The sequence below is a fragment of the Macaca mulatta genome, chromosome 11 (genome assembly GCF_049350105.2).
Source record: "Macaca mulatta isolate MMU2019108-1 chromosome 11, T2T-MMU8v2.0, whole genome shotgun sequence".
In the NCBI taxonomy this organism is placed as follows: domain Eukaryota; kingdom Metazoa; phylum Chordata; class Mammalia; order Primates; family Cercopithecidae; genus Macaca; species Macaca mulatta.
In genome coordinates this window covers 33114833-33139827 of record NC_133416.1, presented here as the reverse complement: position 1 = coordinate 33139827, position 24995 = coordinate 33114833, and the positions used below count along the sequence as shown (strand labels likewise).

Genomic DNA, 24995 nt, shown 5'->3' with positions numbered 1-24995 from the left:
GCGGTGGCGGGGCGGCCGGGGGAGGAGCGAGCCGGGGCGGGGCGCGGCCTACAAAAGCCACGCGCGGCGCGGAGGGCGGGCCTGGGCGCGAGCGGCGGAGTTCCTGGCGCCGCAGAGGCCGCGGGCGAGGACCGGGAGGGGAGAGGGAGGAGACAGGAGGAGGAGACGCGAGTGCGGGGTGGCGCCGGTCCACCTCCGCAGCGCTCCTGCCTCCCGCCGGCTTTGGAAGGCGGGCCCGGGCTGCGGCAGCGGCGGCCTCGGCTGCCTGGGGAGGTGAAGTCCGGCTGCGGCGGCCTCGGTCGGCGCGGCGGAGGGAGGCGGCCGACCCGGCGAGGGTGGGCAGGTCTGGGCGGCCGGCGCCGCGGCGAGGTGGAGGGGCGGCTTGGTATCCCCTGGGCGGGGCGGGGCTCCCGTGGGCCGTGGCCCGTGGCCCGTGCGTTTTCCTCCAGGTCAGCCTCCCCCGGGGCCTTGCAGAAGCGGCTTCTGCGTCCCCGGGGCGTCTGTGGGAAGGGTGGGGGTCGGTGCCTGCAGGGCTCTCCGTGGCCGCTCGGGAGAGGTGCTCTTCGCGCAGGCTCGCCCGGAGACTTGAGGAGGTGCTCGCTGGCGTGCATGGGGCCTGTTCTGTCCTTGCTTTGGGGATGCTCCTAAGCGGGGAGAAAGGGATACCGCGGGTGCTTGGAGGTCGAGGGAGGGATACCTAAGTGCGCAAAGGCCACCGGTTAGGGCAGGGGAAGGGCTCGCTAGAACGAGCTTTAACTGGTTGGCTGTAAACAGTTTCAGGCTAGTCTAAACCAAACAACCGAGAATCAACGCGGAGTTCCTGCAGGTTGAGAGAGTACCTGGCTGCGAATGTCCAGTAGTGATGGATTGCCTTGTAGGCCCCAGAGCAGTTGGGGAAGTTAGCATTCTTGTTCAAGAAGCTGCTGGGTCACTTAGAGCTATGAAAGAATGTTGTGAGTTTGGGATTTTCTTTCAAACGTTCAGGATTGAGGTTAGGGCTGGTGGTGAGGATCATGTAAAGAGGTTTGAGTGGCTGCCTTAGGTCCCGGTGTGGGAAGCTTATTCTTTTGGTGTCATCACGTGTCCATGGGAATTATTTAGAATGTGGTCTGCCCTCACGAGAGGAAAGGAGCTGTGAAGCCATTGCAGTTCTTCCTCCCTATGTGGAAAATCGAATTTCTGGAAACATCCTCTATATTGGAGATTTTGCCTACGTAAAGGCTATCCTTATTGGCTAGCGGCACTAATTACTTTAAAAGTAGGATGGAAGTACAGTATCTGAAGCATCACTGGGTTTTGAGCTCACTTCTGTGGAAAAGAATTTAAGGGAGTGGTCTAGACTTTCCAGGGAAGTTATTGCCTGGCTGTGTCCCTCTAGTCCTAATTTTATACTTAACTTTCCCCCACCTCCTTCAGCCTCATCTGTTTCAATGGTGCAACTCTCTTCATCCCCTTTTGGTTACCAGTCACCTTCAGGCCATTCAGAGGAGGAAAGAGAGGGGAATATGAAGTCAGCCAAGCCCCAAGTGAACCACAGTCAGCATGGGGAAAGCCAGCGGGCCTTGAGCCCCCTGCAGTCTACTCTGAGTTCTGCTGCATCTCCTTCCCAAGCATATGAGACCTATATTGAAAATGGACTCATATGCCTTAAACACAAAATTAGAAACATCGAGAAAAAGAAGGTAACTTTTTTTTTCTTCCAGTTCTGTATATGCGTGATCTTAAAAGATTAAGGAGCTGACAATTTTCTTTCAGAGCTCGTAGGTGTTCTTTACTAAAAATTTAACTAATCTTAGGTTTAGCTGCTTTAAACAAGCAGGCTACATGTTGGAAGTATTAAACATTTTCTGTTTCATTTGTCAAAACAACTGAATAAAAATATTCTTCATAGTAAAATTATTATGCATGCTGCTGTTGAAATACTTTAAGAGCTAGCTATTTTAGGTCAGATTAATTCCTTATGTAGTATTAATGTTTCTTTTCATAGATGTGTTAATAGCTGATTTTCTAGCTTGTTTTCCTTGTGACTTTCTGCAGCAGTTGATATTGCAGTATTACTGCTGCAGTCATTGGAAGGTTTAACCGTGGTAGAACTAGAAAATGTTTTACCACTTACTTTTGTGTTGTTAAGTGAGGATTTAAGATTGCTAGGTGAAAGCGTTGTAGTCAGCCTTGTAAAGAGACCCAGGAGTTAAGTCTAGCTACAGAAAATGCTGTTGTAAAGATCTACATCGTTCCTCATTTCCTGAGTCATGTAGCCTGTGAAACAGACTGCACGTTGCTTTGCTGTATTATGATTCTCTTCTGCTTTTGGACAGGTGAGGTTGAGTAACTGTCTGGACCTATGGGCTCTTAAATACTTTTGTGCCAAGACCTAGTGAAACCTTAAAGTTGCTTTTAATGGAGGGGTGTGAAGAGACTCTTCAGAGTCTGGTTGACTCTATTTCTTTTCTTTTTTCTTTTTTTCTTTTCTTTTTTAAGCTAAGAAAGTAGTAAAAAGGGCAAGTTGCTAGTAGCTTCTCTGTGGCTCTCACCATTTGTCTTTTTAATGCATGCAGTTGATCACAAGTGTGATAAGGTGAGTGCCAGGTCAGCACAGATTCCCCATCAATATGATAAATGGTCAAAGCAGGATCTGTTGACAGAGCCTCCCTCAGGTGGAGGACCTACATATATGTATATGTATGCTCTCTAGCTTACCTGTAGTAGCTCTTTAATTTTGAATACCTATCTGATAGTACCAGTACTTCCTTCAACCTTCTGGGAAAGATTTTTGCCACTAAAGCCAATACAGGAGGAGCCTAAAAAGTGCTTTTAGAATACCATAGTGGGGCCGGGCCTGGTGGTGGATCATACCTGTAATCCCTGCGCTTGGGAGGCCAAGGCAGGTGGATCACCTGAGGTCAGGAGTTCGAGACCAACCTGGCCAACATCATGAAACCCCGTCTGTACTAAAAATACAAAAAAAATTAGCCAGGCGTGGTCAGGGGTGCTTGTAATCCCACCTACTCAGGTGGCTGAGGCAGGAGAGTCGCTTGAACCCGGGAGGTGAAGGTTGCAGTGTGCCAAGATCGCGACACTGCACTCCAGCCTGGGCAACAGAGTGAGATTCCATCTCAAAAAAAAAAAAAAGAATACCTTAGTGGGTTTATGTCATTATTATGGGGCCAATAAATGCAATTTATTTTTCATAATTTCCTTAAGTATCAAATATAATATGAAAAATAACTTCAGGATGAGCCTACTGTAATGATAGAAAAGAATTCTTTTATGTTTCTGTACTTCCAATAGGAGTTTCCTTTTAGGAAAATGCCACATAATTCAACAGGTAACTGAACTAACAGTTTAAGCATGAGATTAGAGTAGGGCTTCTCAACCTCTACACCACTGGCATTTGTACTGGATAATTCCTTGTTGTAAAGGACTGTCCTGTGCATTTTAAGATGCTTAGCAGCATCCCTGGCCTCTAACCACAAGATACCAGTAGCACTCTTCACCCCCCTCCCTCTCCCAAGTTGTGATAACCAAAAATATCCCCAGACATTGCCAGGTATCTTTGGGGGACATGATTGTCCCCTGTTGAGAAACTACTGTGTTGGGGACATATGATTTACTAGGTAAGTCCCCTTGGGTTAAGTAGTCTAGTTTGTTATTAATAGAGTCATTAGGAGAAAATAGTTTTATTACTGCTTAACTTTTGTAATTCTAGACTCATGTGATTCTGTGTATTTTTTCTCCCCTGACTGGAACTCATCTACAGTTGCCGCATGCCTTATAGTAAAATGGTAGTCTTGCAGATTGATAGCTTGCTTCAAGGACTTTGTTTTCCTAGAGACAAAGTCTGGCATTTAGTTTATTTGCTTCTGAATTTTATATCAGACTATAGTAGATACAAGTTTCTCTTTTGTAGCTCAAACTGGAAGATTATAAGGATCGCCTGAAAAGTGGAGAGCAACTTAATCCAGACCAGTTGGTAAGTGGCTTATGATCTTTTAGTAAGACTTGCTGGTTTTCTTTTCTTAATAAAACTCTACATGGATTTAGTGAGACCAGAGTCTTTATAGCACACACACACAGTTAAAATCCACAGTTTGTTCAAAACTGTTTCAGAAGCCTTTGTTGTTTCTACTGTTAGATCTCAGATATGACTTTCTTTTCTGTTGACTAGAAGACAGTATGCATGGGGGTGTAGATTGTTAAACAGGAGTGAAATTGTAGACTCTCACTAAGAGTTAACATACAGATTTAAATTAAACTTACGTGCCAGAGTGGACTGAAGGTGAAGAGAAGGGCATACTCTTTCAGCTCTTCACTGGTGTATTCTAAACCTGACATCTTTGTGCTCCAAAATGTGAAAGAATATTTACTGTAGCTTACCTTAGTTTTCTCTAGCTGCCTCACCTTAATTCCTTTCATGGTCTCTTCCTACTTTTCTATCCTGGATTTTCGTGTCGCCTCTCAGGAGGCATGTTATCTGATAGATATCTGGCCTTTAAAAAAAAGAAAAACTTACTATAAACATTAGGCTACTTGCATTTTTTCCATTGGTTAACTTGTCAATGATATACCTGGTAATTGCAAATTTTATGTAATTTGTGAAGGAGAGTTTGCAATGTGGAAAGGAAACAGTGCTTTGTGGATGTTTGCCATTTTGACTTGATCATGTCTCCTGGCTAAGAAGGGACACATTTAGTTGAAAATTACTTGATCTTGTTTGTGGGTCTTTTTGTCTTTATGTTTTTCAACTAAAATTTTTGGCTATACATCATAGATACTGGCATTCAAGGACTTTTCCCATTCCATAGTGGCTCCTCTTCACTGACCCAGAATTTTTGTGATGTAGTAAGTTATAATTTTGCTGAGACACATATTCGAATTGTGTGAGCTCTGCGAATGGTGTGCTCACTTAGCTGGGGAGAGGACCTAGCTGGACATGCAGCATTTCAGCGTGGCTTTGTTTTGAAGTCATGGTGTGTTCAGTAACTCTTAAAGTGATAAAACTTTTTTTTGTGTGTGTAAATATTCTTGAATAAAGTGTCCTGTTAGAGTTGTGTTCTTTATTTTTGAGAAACGTCGGGGAGAGGGGGTTGGAGATTGATCATTCCCATGGTAGCTCTCTAAGAAATGTTAAGAACATGCTATATTAATTGCTCCAGCCAGGCAACCTTCATTCTTAATATTTCATTACTGTCTTTATAGCCACATATTGCTTCTATAATAAATGTATGAACTTTGTTATCTGGAGTCATATGCTGACAACTGCCCAATTTATATTGCCAACAGATCAGTCCTCTGAACTCAGTATTTCTGTGTCCATTTGCCTATCTGACACTTTGTAATTTTTCCCTGTTCCCCAAAATCTGCTTCTCCTCTAATCTTAGCTGTGTGAGTTGATGGCTTGATCAACTAGAAGGAGTTGCCAAAAATCTTGGAGAATTTATCTCCTTTTTCCTCATAGCTCACGTCCAGCTCATCAGCAAGTCTGCTCACTTCTCCCTTTAAGGTAAATCAGGAAACTGACCATTTCTGCCATCTTCATCCAGGCTGTATAATCTTTCATCTGCATTACTTACTACAGTAGTAATTACTTCTTCCTCACAGGTTTTTCTATTTCTGCCCTCTCCAAGTCTGTTCAGCGTAGTAAATTTAGTGATCCTGTTCTGATGCAAATCAAGATGGTTATTCCTCTGCTCAGAAGTCCCCATTTGTTCACGTCTGGTGGTAAAATGTCCTTACTGTGTCTACAAAGCACTACAGAATATCCTTCCTACTTCCTTTGACATTTTGACTCCATTACCTGCTCCTCTTTCCCTCGCTAGCTCCAGTCTACCTACCCTAGCCTCCTTGCTGCCCCTTGCTAGCTCCAGTCTACCTACCCTAGCCTCCTTGCTGCCCCTCAGATATCCCAGGCACACTTCTGCAGGGCTTTTTGCACATGATCTTCCTACTGCTTGGGATGCTCTTTCTCCAGATGTTTCAATGGCTCAATTCCCAACCTCTTCCATCTTTTTATTTGAAGGTACCCACAGTGAGATCTGCTCTCACCTCACTACCACTTCCCCTTTCACACTTCTTAGCTCCTTTCCTTGCTTAATTTTTCTTAATAGAAGTTAGCACTTCTCTGACAAGCTATGAAGTTTTATTTTGTCTCTTTCCTACTGTTACAATGTAAGTTCCATGAAAGTAAGGATTTTGTCTGTTAGTTGCTGTATTCCTAGTGTGTAGAATATAGCATGTAGTAGGTATATAAAATATTTATTACATGTAGGTTTACTAAGTATAAAATGAATGTTAGGTCTTTAGATGTAAGCATGTAGTTGGTGCTACTTTTGAGAAATCACACCTCATACATGCAATATATAAGGTAGAAAATTTAGAAAATGCAGGTAAGTCAGAAGGAAAAAAATAGATCTTCAGAGAACTGTTACCAGTATAGGCATACCTCGGAGATATTGTGGGTTCTGTTTCAGACCACCACGATAAAGTGAAGATTGCAAAAAGGAGGTCACACAAATTTTTTGGTTTCCCAGTGCATGTAAAAGTTACGTTTGTCCTATACTGTAGTCTCTTCAGTGTGCAGTAGCACTGTGTCAAAAAGAAAGTACACACCTTGATTAAAAATTATTGCTAAAAAATGCTAATAATCGTCTGAGCCTTCAGGGAGTTGTAATCTTTTTGCTGGTTGACGAGGGTGTTACCTCAGTGTTGATTACTGATGATAGATCAGGGTGGTGGTTGCTGAAGGTTGGAGTGGCTGTGGCAGTTTCTTAAAAGAAAACAGTAAAATTAGCCACGTTGATGGACTCTTTCTTCCATGAAAGATGTCTCTGTAGTGTGTGATGCTGTGAGATGGGATTTTACCCGCAGTAGGACTTTTTTCAAAATTGGAGTCAGTCTTCTGAACCCTGCTGCTGCTGCTTTATCAACTATAAGTTTATGTAAAATTCTAAAGGTTTTGTTGTCATTTCAACAATGTTCATAATATCTTTACCAGTAGAGTCTATCTCAAGAAATCACTTTCTTTGCTCATTCATAAGAAGCAACTCGTCATCTATTAAAAGTTTATCCTGAGATTGCAGCAATTAGTCATATCTTCAGGCTCTACTTCTAGTTCTCTTGCTATTTTCACCACATGTGCAGTTACTTCCTCTGCTGAAGTTCTGAACCCCGTCAGAGTCATGTGTGAGTGTTAGAGTCAGCTTTTTCCAAACTCCTGTTCATGTTGATATTTTGACATCCTCCCATGAACCACAAATGTTCTTAATGACATCTAAAATGTGGGGAATCTTTTCCAGAAACTTTTCAATTTATTTTGCCCAGATCTGTTAGATGAATCACTATCTATGGCAGCTATAGCCTTCTCAAAATGTATTTCTTTCCTTTTTTTTTTCTGATAAGGAGTTTCGCTCTTGTTACCCAGGCTGGAGTACAATGGCGCGATCTCGGCTCACCGCAGCCTCTGCCTCCCAGGTTCAAGCGATTCTCCTGCCTCAGCCTCCTGAGTAGCTAGGATTACAGGCATGCACCACCATGCCCAGCTAATTTTGTGTTTTTAGTAAAGACGGGGTTTCTCCATGTTGGTCAGGCTGGTCTTGAAATCCCGACCTCAGGTGATCTGCCTGCCTTGGCCTCCCAAAGTGCTGGGATTACAGGCATGAGCCACCACACCCGGACCAATGTATATCTTAAGACATGAAAGTCAAAATTACTCCTTGATCCATGGACCGTGGAATGTATGTTATGTTATCAGACATGAAAACAACATTGATTCCTTTGTATATTTCTGTCACAGCTCTTGGGTGACAAGGTGCATTGTCAATGAGCAGTAATATTTTGAAAGAAATCTTCTTTTTCTGGACAGTAGGTCTCAACAGTGGGCTTAAAATATTCAGTCAACAGTGCTGTAAGAAGGTGTGCTATCATCCAGGCTTTGTTATTTTGTTTGTAAAGCACAGAGTAGACTTAGCATAATTCTTCAGGGTCCTAGGATTTTCAGAATTATAAATGAGTATTGGCCTTAACTTAAAGTCATCAGCTGCATTAGACCCTAGCAAGAGAGTCAGCATGTCTTTTGAAGCTTTGAAGCCAGGCATTGACTTCTTATCTCTAGTTATGGAAGTCCTAGATGGCACCTTCTTCCAATAGAAGACTCTTGCGTCTACATTAAAACTCTGTTGTTTAGTGTAGTGAGCTTTTAGCTAGATTTTCTGGCTAACTTGATGCAGCTTCTACATTAGCCCTTGTTGCTTCATCTTGTTCTTTTATGTGATGGAGATGGCTTCTTTCCTTAAACCTCATTAACCAGCTTCCGCTAGCTCCCAATTTTTCTTCTGCAGCTTCCTCACTCTCTCAGCCTTCACCGAATAAGAGAGTTAGGGTCTTGTTCTCGACTAGGTTTTGACTTAAGGGAATACCACTCAAATCTTGTGCACATCAGCAATAGCATTTGTTTGCTTATTATTCATGCATTCACTGGAGTAGCACTTTCACCCCCCACAAGCTCAACCTCTTCCACTGTAAACATCTCTCATCAGAGAAATACATGTTTTACTTTCTATGAATCTACGTTGATGCATTATCATCATCACCCAAAGTTCGTAGTTTAGAGTTTACATTAGGGTTCACTCTTGATGCTGTACATTCTGTGGTTTTTGTTGGTATGTGTTTGTTTTTAAGAGACAGGGTCTCTCTCTCACCAGACTGGAGTACAATGGCACAATCTCATAGCTCATTGCAGCCTTGAACTCTTGGGCTCAAGCGACCCTCTTAGCCTCCTGAGTAGCTGGGATTACAGGCGTGAGTCACAGCACCCAGCTCTATGGGTTTTGTTAAATGCAAATGGATCCACCATTGTAATGCCGTACAGAATAGTTTCACTGCCCTAAAAATTCTCTGTGCTCCATCTCCTCACTCACCACTTCTTTCGTTGTTGTTTTAATACTGTGGCAGTGTTTCTACTATACATAGTCTTTAAAGTTTGGTTGGATTATTGTGTGAAACCGTCTGTGCCTGGTTCTCTTTGGGGAGGGAGCTCTTTGAAAATATTCTATATTTTTTTCTTTGGAAATTGATTTTGTTTAGATTTCTTTTGGCATCAGTTTTTAAAACTTCTCATTGAAAATCACCTGTTTTATTCAGTTTTTAAAATTCATTTGCATAGATTAGGGCCAAGTAGTTTTTAATAAAAGTGTAATACAGCCTGTTTCTGTTGTAATTTTCTAGTTTTGTGTGATTTTATTTCCTCAGTTTACTCTTATATTATCTAGGGGTATATTCCTCCCCGCCACCCAAAATCAGCTTTGGACTTTATTCCACTTTTTAAAAATGTTTCTGCTTTTTTGTTTTTTGGTTATTTGCTTTTCAAATTGTGAAAATTTTCTAAAATTTCTTGAAGACTGAATTTTCCTTCAAGCACTGGTTCAGTCGTATTTGGTTTGATATTGTATTTTCAGTATTATTTGTGATAAGTTTTATAACTTTAGTTTGATTTGCTTTTTTAACTCAACAGGTACTTATAATAATATAAATAAAACTTGTAATGTTCTATATGGCTCTTGCAGGCTCTTTGAAGTAGTAACTCTTAAGGGATCTGTCAAGGCTAAGCTACATAAGGTTTATGTTAAATTGGTAACATAGGTTTCTCTTTTCAAATAATAGAAAGAATGTCTAATGAAGTTGTTTTTGGAGTCACTTTAACTTGTAATAATTTAATGTAACTTTATAATTTGAATGATTTAAATTGTTACATTTATAACTTCAGCATGTTTGGTTCAGATCTGGATTTGAAATGGAGAGCTGAGATTCAAGTGAATTCTCCAGCAATAGGCAAGGGGAACTTGATATCTTTGGTTCTGCTGAAGTTTTTATTGTTAAAGAGTTAGAATTTTGTATCCTTTTTTTTGTTGCTGAACTGTGATCCTGTGTTATATTTAATACATCTATAGTAAACTCAATAAATAATATAGAATCTTCCCTCTTTTGTAATTCCATTGCTATTGGCCTAGTCAAGGCAAGCCACCTAAACTTTACATATGCTTCCTAGTTGATATCCTTGTCTTGAGATCCTACCTTCAATTCACCAGTCCTATTGTCTGTGGTGTCCTTTTCTTGAAACAGCTCTCAGTATATTTCTTTCAAAAGTTTTAAATTGTTCAGAATCTTGAGCATATCTGATGCTCTCTAAGATCATCTGAACTATCTTTTATTCATTCAACAAGATATATTATCTACTCTAGGAGGTGCTGTACTTAACATTAGGGTTATAATACCTAGGGGACAAATGTGATCATTACCACATGGAGTCTATAATGTAATGGGGAAGAGAGTGGGGAATAAGCAAATACAGATATGATGGATGTTAAGAAGGTGAAGTACAGGATGAAAAGAGATTGTAATGCAGGATCCATCCTAGTCTAGAGAGTTAAGGCCAGCTTCCGTAAGAAAGGAAGAACTTTAGTTAAGACCTAAAATATGAATGAGATTTAGCCAGTGAAAGGGGGGAGGGAGGAAGAAGAACAGAAGGCTAGGCAGATGCTTGCATGTGTAAAGGCTCTGAGAAGGAACAGATTTTTGGTTTTTTACAAAGAGCCTTTTTCAAAAACTGTAAAGGTCATGTGGATGGGTGATGAAGCTGGAGGGGGTAGGTCTTTGTGCACCATTTGAAAATTACTTTTTCCCAGAGACATCAGAAATGGTACAGATATATTTAAGCAGGGAACAACTACAGATTTTTAGTTAAAAAAATCACTTTGATTGCAGTGTGAAGTATGGTTTGGAGATGGCGTATGGATGTAAGGAAATTAGAAAAGAGTTGCCTGTAGTCTAGGTGAATGATTATGGGAGCCCTACTAAGGCAGTGGCAGAGGGACTTGAATCGAGTAGCTGGATTTGAGAGGTAAAATCAGCATGGCTTGGTAACTGGATGTAGGAGTAGAGGGTAGAGCTGAGAGTGGTTTCAGGTTTCTTGCTTGAACAATGGATGGATGGCAAAATCATTTATTAAACGAGGGACCACTGGGGCAGAAGGAGGTTTTGGGAGGATGGAGTAGGATGAAGAGCTCAATTTTGTACTGTTGGTTTTAATGTGCCTGGGAGACATCAGTGTCTGGTACCAGGTGTTAAGGTAAATGGGTCTGGAGCATGGAGAAGTTTAGCCGATAGAAATATCACCTGTATGACCACTACTTGGAACCATTAGAGGAGATGAGAGTATAGAAAGTATAGAAAGTGAGAGTATAGAAAGCAGAGTAGAGAAGCCTAGGACAGAATCCTGAGGAACTCTGACATTTAATGTTTGGAAAATAATGGCTAAAAATATGGTGTACTTACTAGAATCAGGCATCATTTGAGTGTTTTATACATATGCAATCATTTAGATTGTGCAGCATCTTTGTGAGGTAGATTCTATTACTCCTATTTTACAGGTGCTAAAAACAGGTGAGAGAAGCTAATGGAAAAATTGCTAGTAAATAAGCAGCTGGAAAAATGGAAGTTTAGTGTTAGGAAAAGCAAGAAATGTCTGTAGAGCAGGAGTGTGCCTTCTTGTTGAAGGCTGCTGCTAAGTCAACCAAAATGAGAGCTATAAAAGATGTATAGCTTTAAAGGATGACATCGACAATTGCTAACTTCAGCTAAAACAGTTTTGGTGGAAATGGAATGCAGGTTGATGAGGTCTGAAGAACTGGAGACTGAAAACACATTTGAATTTGTGTAATGCTGGAGGGAAGTAGTTGTCACAGAAGAATTAATTTTTCTTGTTTAGATTGGGGATGACATGAACTTGTAAAATGATGACTTAAGCATCAATAGAGAGGGAGCAGCTCTCTGTTAGAAGACCTTAAAGGGGGAATCCTAAAGGAAAGTTTTGTATGAAGGCAGAGTTCAGTAGGATCCAGGGCACAGGTAGAAGTGGGGGTGGCAAGGGGATACCTTCTTCACTTAGTAAAGAAAGGAAAAATGAAAGGATAGGTCTACATTAGATGATGGAAAGTTGTAGTTCCCAGCTGATGCTGCTTTTCTTGAGTCAAAGTTAGTAACATTTGGGAGTAGATATGGAGGAATATTTCTTTATAGTTTTACATCCCTCTGAGGACTGCATATCCTGGTAATGTTATCTGCTCATTCTTGTTTCTGTAGCAGGAAGACTTCTATACCTTTTTATTATAAAATATATGGCTGAAACAATATATTCCATGTAAGTTATAACACATAATAAAGCAAGCACCAGAACCCAACTCTCAACTCAAATAGTATGTTTCTAACAGTGTTGGGGCTCCTTTCTAGTGTGGTACTTTCTGTTTCCTGTAACCATGACCCCATGACCCTGAAGTTTTCCCTTGCTTTTAAGAGCTTTTTTTTTTTTTTGGCTGCCCTGTTAGAGTTGCTTTTTTTGTACATTATAGTAAGTGGTATCATGCTATATGTTCTGCAGTTTGCTTTTTTCACTCATTATATTTAGTGTTTTTATATCAATGCAAGTGCCTGTATTTTATTTGGTTCTCTCTACTTAATTTTAGTCTGTAAATAGATGGATGCTTGAGGTTTTTTTTTTTTTTTTTTGGTCGTCGCTATAAAGAATTTTACTCTGAGGAGTATTTTAGGTGTTACTGAGAATCAGGGGTAAGATTTTTTTTTTTCAGGGTATATCATTAGGCTGTAGGACATGCTTATGATTAACTTCATAGGTGAAAATACTGAACTGTTTTCCAAAATTATTGTACCAATTTATACTAATACTGGTATTATTACATAGGAAGGCCTATTCTATAGTTTTATAAAGACTTAATATTAGTCTATTTTTTCAACATTATTGAGGTATAATGTACTTAACACAAAGTAAACCCATTCTAAGCATACATTTGTTTATAGTAAATTTGTAGAGTTATCGAGCTTGTTAGCACAGTCTCATTGTAGAGTATTCCTATCATCCCCTCAAGGTTCTCTTTTGTGCTCTGATTTACTTTCTAGCTTTATAAATTTGTCTTTTCTGGACATTTCACGTAAAATAGTCTTCGGCATCTTGCTTCTTTTACTTAGCATAATATTTTTGAGGTTTATCCATGTTATATAGCATATACCAGTATTTCATTTTTTTCTGTTGCTGACTAGTATTCCATTGTATATGTGTACCCATTTTGTTTATCCACTTACCGGTTGCTGGATATTTGGATTGTTTTCATTTTGGGATATTACGCTGCTGTATACATTTATATACAAGTCTTTATGTGGACATGTTTTCATTTCTTTTGGGTAGATACCTTGGAGTGTAATACTTTACTATTTTAATTACTGAGGCTTTAAAATATGTATCTGGTTGTGCAGGTTCTCCACCTTGTTCTGTTTCAGATTGGTCCTTTCTCTTTCCATATAGATTTGAGTTAAAGTCCCATGAAATGCCCCCCCTCTTTTCTGTCGGTGTTGCTCATCTGGGAAATCTTTAAAAAAATTTTTGCTCCTTTAAATTTCCTGTAGGACATTGCATATTGTTTGTTATAATATTTATTTTTGTCTGTTATAGGTAATTATTCTAAGTCTTTCCACCATATTATAAATGTCTTGAAGTTGGTTGTTCATCTGTTTGATACTCACTGTGCTATTTGTGTAATATGTTTGAGTAGTGAATGAATATTAACAGAGAAATCCTATTGGCTCAGTGCTATTAAAACCAACAGGCCTTTCTGATCTTAGACTTTATAGGGGTAAAATTGGGACTCATTTCTAATATAAAAATTGAATTTCTGGCATTAGAATTGAATTTTTAAATGCAACTTAATATAACTTGTATTAATACTCTTTCTTCTTTTTCTTTAGGCAAGTACTTTTTTGTGTATGTATAGTAAATAGCGATAAGGTCTTAAACCTCTTCTGTGTTTAAGAAACACTTATTTTCACATATTTATACTTAAACAGTCACAAAATTGATGTTTTCTTATCCTATTTGGTAGGAAGCAGTAGAGAAATATGAAGAAGTGCTGCATAATTTGGAATTTGCCAAGGAGCTTCAGAAAACCTTTTCTGGGTTGAGCCTAGATGTGAGTATGTTTTCTTTGCTTTTCCTGAAACCAGTTTTAACCATTGATCTTGGAGAAAATGTCAAGTGTGTCAGTGTCTAATAATGGTGTTTGGTTATTCTTCATCTAATTTCTGCTGATATTTTATTGGGATGGAGGGTTGAGGATAACTGTTGGAGAACTAGTTTTTTTTCAGATTTCTGTAGTCTCAAGGGAGAACACAAATGGCATCTGAATATGAGACATTGTGAATAAAGCATTAGTTATCTAATGTATGTTATTTAATTATAGAATTATAGAAATCATTGAGAAAGGGAATCAAACTTTTGACAAGGTATATTTATTAAAGATATTTTAGAATATAGGCTTGTAAATTTATATAAGATAGGCTTCTTTCACATTATTTAACATATGAGATGCCAGAGTTGGTAGTCTTGAAAGCATGAAAATTATTAATGGGAAAATTAATGACTCACATTAAATAGAGTTAAATCTGGCCCCACTACTTGTTAGGTTCTCTATGTTGGCAGTTCAAACTTTTATCTCTGACAAATGTAATCAGTAATATGAAGTCTTAAAGACTTCTCAATGAAGTATTCTTTACTTTTTCAAATCTTAGCATTAGAAGATCCTTTAAAGGTCATGTTCTAACAATTGCAGAAATCTTTAAATAAATTCATTCCTGGAGTGGAGAGCATGCCTCATAAGATAATCTCTTCTATTTTTTTTGGATATTTTCATTTAAAAAAATTATATATGTTTTTTATTGTATTTTAGAGACAAGGTCTTGCTCTCTCACTCAGCCTGGATGCAGTGGTGTGATCGTAGTTCACTGCAGGCTTATAATCCTGGACTAAAGGGATCTTCCTGCCTTGGCCTCCCAAAATGCTGGGATTACAGATGTGAGCAATCGCCCTGGCCTATTTTTCTTTATAGTGAACTAAAATTCTCTTCTCCATTCCTCTGGAATCAAAAAAATTATTTTAGGCTGGAGACATTTACCATCTTAATTCTTGGCTAAGAAGGATTACAAATATAGTTAGAAGTATACTTTTATGATGTTTAAAATTTTCTGTCTTCTGTCTTTACTCAGAGTTACCCAATAACAATTTAGTTTTTCATTCAGGTCTGTATTTTTCTAATGTATTCTTTTCTTTTTAGATTAAAAATGTTTAAACGATGCCTACCTTGTACCAGGCACCTATGTGGTTCCACTTGATTTTTACAATAGTCTGGGAAGTTGCTGTAAATAGTCCGATTTTACACATCAGGAATCTTTTTTTTTTTTTTTCTTTTTTGAGACGGAGTCTCGTCCTGTCGCCCAGGCTGGAGTGCAATGGCGCAATCTCGGCTCACTGCAACCTCCGCCTTCTGGGTTCATGCGATTCTTCTGCCTCAGCCTCCCAAGTAGCTGGGATTACATGCGCGACTTATTCTTCTTTTTAAGAAAACTTTTATTTTAGGTTTAGGGGTATATGTGCAGGTTTGTTATAAAGGTAAACTCACATCATGGGGATTTGTTGTTTAGATTATTTTGTCACCCAGGTACTAAGCCTTGTACTACCTAATAGTTATTTTTTCTAATCCTATCCCTCCTTTTACCTTCACCCTCAAGTGGCTCCAGTGTATGTTGTTCCCCTATATGTGTCCATGTGTTCTCATTATTTAGCCCCCACTTATACATGAGAACATGTGGTATTTGGTTTCTATTCCTGTGTTTGCGAAGGATAATAGCCTCCAACTCCATCCATGTTCCTGGAAAGGACATGATCTTGTTCTTTTTTTATGACTGCATGGTATTCCATGGTGTATATGTACCACGTTTTCTTTATCTAGTCTATCATTGATGGGCATTTAGATTGATTCCATGTCTTTGCTATTGGGAATAGTGCTGTAATGAACATACGCGTGTATGGTAGAATGATTTATATTCCTTTGGATGTATACCCAGTAATGGGATTGTTGGGTCAAATGGTGGTTCTGGTTTTAGCTCTTTGAGGAATTGCCACACTGCTTTTCACAATGGTTGAACTAATTTACACTCTTATCAACATTATGTAAGCATTCCCTTTTCTCTGCAACCTTGCCAGCATCTGTCATTTTTAAATTTTTTAACAATAGCCATTCTGACTGGTGTGAGATGGCATCTCATTGTGGTTTTCATTTGCATTTTTCTAATGATCAGTGATGTTGAGCTTTTTTTCATATGCTTTTTGGCCACATGTATGTCTTCTTTTGAAAAGTATCTATTTATGTCCTTTACCCATTTTTTAATGTTTATTTTTCTTATAAATTTATTTAACTTCCTTATAGATACTGGATATTAGATCTTTGTCAGATGCATAGTTTGCAGAAGTTTTCTCCCGTTCTGTAGGTTGTCTGTTTACTCTGTTCATGGTTTCTTTTGTTGTATAGAAGTTCTTAAGTTTAATTAGATCTAACTTGTCAGTTTTTGCTTTTGTTGTGATTACTTTTGGCATATTTGTTACGAAATCTTTGCCAGTTCCTATATTCAGAGTAGTATTTTCTAGGTTATCTTACAGGGTTTTTATAGTTTCAGGTTTTACATTTAAGTAAAAGGAACTTATTCAAAGTCATATGGCCAGTAAGTGGTAGAGCCAAGATATGGCCCTAGGTACTTTTTCTCTATACCATGAAGATAGTGTCTTTTTTTTGTGTGTGTGTGTGTGTGTGTGTGTGTGTGTGTGTGTGTGTTTGTGTGTTTTTCTGCTGTAGTCTAGAGGTAGCTCCCAACTCACCAAATTTTGTTAATATCCATGAGATTATTTTTACTTGCCTGTGTTTGAGATTTACTTTCATTTTAGGTGACATGAGAAAGTACTTTGGAGGTTGTCTTACTGAATCAAGACCCTAAAAGGTGCTTGGCAGTACTTTTGAGTTTTTTTTTTTTTTTGTGGTAATTTTTGGGCTCCTCTTTTAAGTTTTTCTTTTGTCAGACATGTTCTATGATAGCCAGTTTTGCAGTTTGTGGAATGTTTTCTTTTTTCCCTTCAAAGTAAAGTTGGAAGTCCTTCTTTTCGACCTTGTCACATTCTGCTTTGTCCTCATGAGTTTTGTCCCCTGGTAGGGATTCATCATTCTGAGTCTCGATTAAGAAAACCAATTTTATTGGCCAGGCGCAGTGGCTCACGCCTGTAATCCCAGCACTTTGGGAGGCTGAGGCAGGAGGATCACGAAGTCAGGAGATCCAGACCATCCTGGCTAACATGGTGAAACCGTGACTCCACTAAAAATACAAAAAATTAGCTGGGCGTGGCGGTGGGCGCCTGTAGTCCCAGCTACTCGGGAGGCTGAGGCAGGAGAATGGCATGAACCCAGGAGGCAGAGCTTGCAGTGAGCTGAGATCGCGCCACTGCACTCTGGCCTGGGTGACAGAGTGAGACTCCGTCTCAAAAAAAAAAACAAACACACACACAGAAAACCAAGTTACCAATTTTATCGTACTACTGATTAAGAGTGGTTTACTTCTTCTGTTTTCCTTTCCAAACTGGTCCTTAACTGGAAAAAGAGAACAATGTAACTTACCTTTCTAATTTTCATCTAAAGAAGGAGAAATTGGCTCTCGTCCGTGGCTTTTCATAACACCTGATTGTGATCTGGGAGACTTTCTTGTTACTTGATTTTATTCAACAAAAATTTGAGGCCCTCATATTTGTCAGACTCTGTGCTGAGCATTAGTGAATATTGGTGAACAGTAGATGTAGTCCCTGTCATCGTGGACACAGATAAATAAAAAATAGCCAGGGATGGTGGCTTACGTCTGTAACCCTAGCCCTTTGGGAGGAGGATTGCTTGAGTTCAGGAGTTCGAGACCAGCCTGGGCAACATAGGGAGACTTCATCTCTATAAAAATAAAAAATAAAAAAAACAATTAGCCAGGTATGGTGACATGTACCTGTGGTTCCAGCTATTCAGGAGGCTGAGGTGGGAGGATTACTTGAGCACAAGAGGTCGAAGCTGCAGTGAACCTTGGTTGTGCCACTGCACCCCAGGCTGGATGGCATAATGACACTCTGTCTCAAAAACAAACAAAAAACCCAAAAATACTTTGATAGGGGAAGTTCAAGGTGGCATGAGCCCATACGACCACCCAGTCCTACCTTGGGAGACTGGCCAAAGATAAATCTGAGATAATCATGTGGTATAATTGTCTGAAGATGCCCTGCGAATCAGTTGCTTTTGCTTATACCATGATGAAACTCTGTCCAAGAGAATCCCAGTGTCTTGGAGAGCTAGGAGTGCCACCTCCATCCTCTTTCCTTCTCTCAAGCAGGATCAGATAATCCTATAGTTTTGGTAAGTGTTATTGATGCAGTCTATACTGAGGTCTTGGAAAAAGCCTTACTGAGCCATTCCCATCTGAGAAAATGTGCTTGCTCATGCAACCTTCAACCAGTCTATTTCTCATTCTCATAATTTTATCTTCACTTACTATCTTTCTGCCCCTAGCAGTAGCACAAATCAAAAGTTGCTTCCACATCCCCTAGGAAGGGATTAATTATGCCACAGTGAATCTTTTTCATGAGATTTCCCCCCCCTAATTTTAATGTGTTAGGATTTATGAACATCTCTTTTATGTAATTTAAAATATTGATGCTATATCAAAGTACTTTGACCCGTCTATAGAAAAAAATCTTAGGTTTTTTTTTTTTTTTTTTTTTGTATTTTAATCTTCATACCTTGCGAAATATCCAATATGACGGAAACGTTACAATCAGAAAAACTATGGAGGGAAAAGACTTTTTAGGTTTCTTAATGGAAAGAGATAGTACTTTTTAGTTAAATGGCAAGTCCAGAATAGTACTTTTTAGTTAAATGGCAAGTCCTTTCTGGGACCCATGAACATTATGTCAGACTTCAAGGTGTTATAGTTCTAAGCTTTAGAGTAGATCTAGGGCTGCTCAATCTATATACACACATTGTTGGAGGGGAAACTTTTTTTTTTTTTTTTTGGTGGGGGACAGGATCTCACTTTGTTGCCCAGGCTGGAGTGTAGTAGCACCGTCACCGCTCACTGCAGCCTTGACCTCCTGGGCTCAAGCGATCTGTCTACCACAGCCTCCTGAGTAGCTGAGACTACAGACACACACCACCATGCCCAGATAATTTTTGTATTTTTTGTAGAGATGGGGTTTTGCCATGTTGCCCAGGCTGGTCTTGAATTCCTGGGGTCAAGTGATTCACCCTCCTCGGCCTCCCAAAGGGCTAGGATTACAGGTGTGTACCATTGTGCCTGGCCTGAGGGAAAACTTAAGCTCCATTTATTTTCTATATCTGTTTTGTCAGCTAAATATTGGAGGATATAGCTCGGTCCAGACTGACAGGGCAAATTATTATTTAAAAATTTTTTAATTTTACTTCTTAAACAAAAATAGCATGTTTGCTGTGGCTGATTTTTGGCATTACACTTGGAAGACATTTTATGTCCGTTAGCTTTTCAGTTCCTTATGCTTTAGCCAGTCGTCTTTGGTTGATTGAAAATTGACCTTTTTAGTTCAAATATATTTTCCCCTGGAATATGAAATGAAAATAAAAATCCTAAAAGGTCCAAAAAGGACTGATATACATAAACGTGAAAGAGTAAAATGTTGAAATGAATATGGACGTCAGTGATTGGTACTTCACTGCTCATCATGGTGATATTAGCAGTACTAGACATATCCTGGATTTGGGAGTCAGATATTTGACCCCCTTGGCTCCAGTTACCTGAGACAAACCAGTTTATTACTCAGTGACTTCTTTAGCTCAAAAAGGAGACAGGCTAAACTGATAGTTTGACAGTCATAAGATTTATCATCTAATCTCAGCTATTTGGGTTTAGACTTTGTAGAACACGTATTTCTAACATGGGATGGTAGAGAATTGTTACCCTTAATTAGCCATTTGTTTTAACAGCTACTAAAAGCGCAGAAGAAGGCGCAGAGAAGGGAGCACATGCTAAAACTTGAGGCTGAGAAGAAAAAGCTTCGAACTATACTTCAAGTTCAGTATGTATTGCAGAACTTGACACAGGAACACGTACAAAAAGACTTCAAAGGGGGTTTGAATGGTGCAGTGTATTTGCCTTCAAAAGAACTTGACTACCTCATTAAGTTTTCAAAACTGACCTGCCCTGAAAGAAATGAAAGTCTGAGGTAAGCTAATGAAAAGATTTTCCTGAAATGAAGCGCTTGACACTTTAGCTTTTTAGCAGTGTGTGTGTGTGCGCGCGTGTGTTAGAGAGGGGGAGAGAGAAATTAAGAAAGTATTAATTTGATTCAGTATGGAAACTTTGGCTGGCCCAGACTCTGACAGGGTTGACAGATTGTCTGAAAGGAAAGTGAATTTGAATGGTCTCATTAACATGCTTCTTTATTGTAATACTGATTTTTAAAAAAATGTCTGAGCATCAAATTTTAATCCTGTACAAGTATAATATTATATCTATTTCTAAAACTTTTAAAATAATTTTTTCAGAGTTGCCTTCTTTCTTCTGCTATACTTAAGTAGAGGTAAATAATATTTAATGTGGCCGGTATCATTAAACTTTCAAAGTAAGAATTATTTGGTGTTCTTATTATGCTGTGAATAACTAGTGAGAAATACATTTGATAGTTTAAAATATAAAGCCTGCAAATTGGGGCTGTCTGATTTTTTTCCCTCACAGTGATCCACTGCTCTTTTTGTTTTGATGGAGTAAATCAGCTAGGGGACAGATGCTTTGCTCTTGCTTTGTTAGATGCAGGCTATTCCAGCTTTGTATTTGTTAGCCATACTAAAGTACAGTCAGATTTCAACAGTTACTAGAAGTCAGTCTCTGATCAGAGAGAAACCTAATAGAACTCTTAATTGCCTATGTATAGCCATATATTTTTAAATTCTCATGCTGATAGTCTACTCCATCATCATCATCTGTACATTGCTTTCTTTGCTTTTGTGGGTTCAGGGAATGTAGCTTCACTTTAATATATGAAATGTAAGCAAAACATAACTTGTTAAATAAGCTGCTTTCTTTAAAGTCAAACGTGGCTCTTAATATTTCTATTCCAGTGTTCTTTTATCTAGGGCATACACCTGAACTAATGATACTACATTGGCAGCTTTAAACTCTTTTTGGTCTATTCTTTAATAGTTTTATTTGCTAAAATCCATATTTTAGTTGTTTTAAGGAAAAATTCTCACATTTGAAATCCTTGAGCAGGCATTTAGTCACCGTGTATACATTTCAATTTTTTTTATTTCCAAAGAGCAAAAAGACAAAATTAACATTTGAATGTCTTGTCTGTTAATGGGTTATATTGCATAAATTGTGCTGCTCCATATATATGTACTTCTAAAGCCACTTTGTTCTGCTGCTGCTTTTCCTTGTCAGTGTTGAAGACCAGATGGAGCAGTCATCCTTGTACTTTTGGGACCTTTTGGAAGGTAGTGAGAAAGCAGTGGTAGGAACGACATGTGAGTTTTCTCTACTCTGGACTTATGCAGTAAATACTAAACTTTATGTCTAGAAGTTTAGTATGATATTGAGGGTCTAAACTGTGTCAGTCCATCAGAACTTACATGTCTGACAATAGTATATTCATTGGGAGAATGATCCCTTTGTTTAGTTCTGTTAAAAGCAGCTATTGTATAACCCTAGTCACTAAAATGGAATTCAGGGAGAGTTTTGAAGTGGCAAGTCAATATGATTTGGAAATAGAGCTAAGTGCTGGCTTCAACACTAGCTTGATCATTTTGGGGTTCAGTTTTCTATTCTGTGTGGTAGTACCTGTTCTATTTAAGAATCTTAAGTTCACACAGTGTTAATAATCGAGGCTTATCTACTAGATCAGCCTAAGAATGTATGAATGGTTTTATAGTCTATTGAAACATTGTTGTCTATTGATCCGGAAGTGGTCTGTGGAAAGACAGTTCTTTTGGCTTGCTAAATAGATTTTGGCCAAATGACCAAATACAAATGACTGGACATGAAGTACATAGCTTTGTGTACTAGCTTAGAGTAATGAAAACTCACTAGGAGGTAGTAAATATTTTTGTTACCAGTGATTGCTTCGTTGAAAAAAAAAAAAATCCAAGTATCTGTAACTATCTTAAGATTTCTAAGTTCGTTCAAGCTTAAATCAAAATTAAAAGTTTATTTCTTGGTTAGAATGCAAAATGAGTTTAGAAAATAGTTTGGCAATATTTTAATAAAATGAAGCACACACTTATAACACGAAGCAATTGGTCTTCTAGTACCTAAGATAAATGAAGACGTGTTCATGTAAGTACTTGTACATGAATGTTCATATTAGCTTTATTCAGCTGATAAATCGATAAAATGTGGTATACCCATACGGTGGAATCTACTCACCAATAAAAAAGGGACAGAGCTGTTGATACATGTAACAACATGGATGAATCTCAAAATAATTATGCTGAGTGAAAGAAGCCAGACATAAAATGAGTGCATATTGTATGATTTCACTTATATGAAATTCTAAAAAAGACATAATGGAATGATAGCAGGTTATTGATTTTCAGGGGGTCAGGGGAGGAGATTAATTGCAAAAGGGGTAGTAAGGAACTTCTTGGGTTGATGAAAATCCTCTGTATCATGATTCTGGTGGTAACACAACTAAATATCTGTTAAAACTGTACAGTTAAGATAGGATAATTTTGCTTGTAAATTATATCTGAAAGCTGATTTTTTTTTTAAAGACAAAATCTATGTCATAGTACTCCTATGAAAGGAATAATATACTCAAATGAAGTACGGAAACTGCTTAGTTTGGGATTATGTTTTTAATGGATATTCAAATAAAATGACTTTAGACCTATTTGTAGTGTAGTGACTTCAGCATCATTTTAAGGTTTTTCTTGATCATCAAATGGTCAGGTGGTAGGAATGACAAACAGCGTAACTCGAGTAAAATCTTCATGATGGAATTTTGTAGTTTAAAAATACTTCAGAGTTTGTACAAGATAGGGTTTTCTAAAATAGATGAATAATATTAGTAATCTAATAGAGATTGTCCAATATAGGACTTTCTAACCCAACCTAATAGATAGATTTTGAGGAACTGACTTTTACTTCTCTAAAGCCTTAATTATTTGGGGAAGATAGAGTGGTTGCTAGTTGTGATGTCTTGAGAGCAGATAGGAAAAATGATTTATTTCTCATCTCAGAGAATAGATGTATGCTTTTGTGACATATTTGATTAGGGTCTCTGATTTTTAGTCATTTTTCAAATGGTGGAAATGGAGGTCCAGAGAAACTAAAGTGACTTGCTGAACTTTTGAGATTCTGATCTTGTTAAAATTCGTATTGATTCAGCATAAAATAAAGATGGACTGCATATTTACTTTTCACGGTACTGATAAGTTCTCCAGTCAGTACCATGAAAATGTAAACTGTTGTAAACTATTGTAACGATGTATTGTGTACATCAATGTAAACTATTGTAACGATGTACTACAACTAGGATAAAATTAGGATTTCCCAGTAATTTTCAGTGAGGTCATGTGACAACTAAGTCTTAATCACTCTTTCTTAGACAAACACTTGAAAGATCTACTGTCTAAATTGCTGAACTCAGGCTATTTTGAAAGTATCCCAGTTCCCAAAAATGCCAAGGAAAAAGAAGTACCACTGGAGGATGAAATGCTAATACAATCAGAGAAAAAAACACAATTATCGAAGACTGAATCTGTCAAAGAGTCAGGTTTGTTGTGACCTCTGAAAATCCTTATAGTGGTTGCGTTTTTTAATACCCCAAATGAGTCACATATTGTACAATGATTGCCTTATTTTAATTTGTAAGGTTCTACATGCATGGAAATCTTTACTTACTGCAGGATAAACCTAGGTTTATAAAACATCTGTAGGCTTTATCACCATGATTTACAGAGTGAATCTTATTAGAAATATTAGTTTGTACTTTGTCCCAAAAGAATACATTGGTTAAAAGGAGGCATTTATGGAATTTCAGTAAACTTCTCTGTTAAACTACTAGTGGGATAATTCTGTTTAAAATTGTTTACAGTGAAAGTTATGGTAGAATCCAATACTGTAGTAGAATGAGGATGTAATTAACCTAAGGTTGAAATATCGATTCAGGGGAAAAAAGTGCTAAAGTCAGTAAAGAAAATATACTTTTAAAATTACCATTTGCCTGGGGAATAAATATTTTGAGCAAATGGCACTTTTGCTTTTGTTTACCAAACTTGGATTTATTAACTATCTCTTCTAAGGAGGTAGTCCAGGCAGGGTTCTGGTAGCCATAAGCAAGAGTCAAACCATTTTCCATGTTTATTTCCCCTTAGTTCTTTTTTTTTTTTTTTTTTTGAGACGGAGTCTCGCTCCGTCGCCCAGGCTGGAGTGCAGTGGCGCGATCTCGGCTCACTGCAAGCTCCGCCTCCCGGGTTCACGCCATTCTCCTGCCTCAGCCTCCCGAGTAGCTGGGACTACAGGCGCCCACAACCGCGCCCGGCTAATTTTTTGTATTTTTAGTAGAGACGGGGTTTCACCGTGGTCTCGATCTCCTGACCTTGTGATCCGCCCGCCTCGGCCTCCCAAAGTGCTGGGATTACAGGCGTGAGCCACCGCGCCCGGCAGAACCCCTTAGTTCTTAATACAAAGTCCAGTACTTAAGTATCTCCACTCTCTTATCCCCTCCTAACCTTAAGCTGGCTTGTAAGAGGTTTTTAAGGGCTCTATTTCAAGCTGAGATGACCAATTTTTATCCCATGGGACATGAGCTATAATGCTAACTTGAAAAAACTGTGTTTTAGGGTAGGAGGAAATAGTCTTATTTTCAATCAGATATCAGTTTGAAACTGAAACTTGACTGTTGTGAAGTGTCTTACATAAGGAGAGCTACTAGTTTGAACTAGCCTTAGACCACATGCTTTGGACTAACAAGCAATAGAATTCCTCTTGCCATCAATATACTTGATCGTATTGCCCTTTTTCTGTTATGAGTCTTCTGAAATATGTTTCTAGAA

General features: G+C 38.6%; 1 protein-coding gene across 50 annotated transcripts in view; it reads left to right on the top strand.

Moving 5' to 3' along the window:
• Positions 1 to 191: 191 nt before the first annotated feature.
• Positions 192 to 24995, top strand: part of CAPRIN2 (caprin family member 2) — a 45883-nt gene continuing 21079 nt past the window's right edge. For 15 of the 50 annotated variants that reach the window (XM_077953774.1, XM_077953788.1, XM_077953773.1 and 12 more), the window contains exons 1-7: positions 192 to 273; positions 1467 to 1682; positions 3911 to 3973; positions 13944 to 14030; positions 19926 to 20164; positions 21382 to 21464; positions 23546 to 23713. In XM_077953774.1, the coding sequence (XP_077809900.1) occupies positions 1506 to 1682; positions 3911 to 3973; positions 13944 to 14030; positions 19926 to 20164; positions 21382 to 21464; positions 23546 to 23713 (817 nt within the window). In that variant the 5' untranslated portion in view covers positions 192 to 273; positions 1467 to 1505. Of the gene's footprint in view, positions 336 to 1264; positions 1683 to 3910; positions 3974 to 13943; positions 14031 to 19925; positions 20165 to 21381; positions 21465 to 23545; positions 23714 to 24995 lie in introns of those variants that run through there. The other 35 variants (XM_015151367.3, XM_077953799.1, XM_077953784.1 and 32 more) reach the window with 7 other exon arrangements.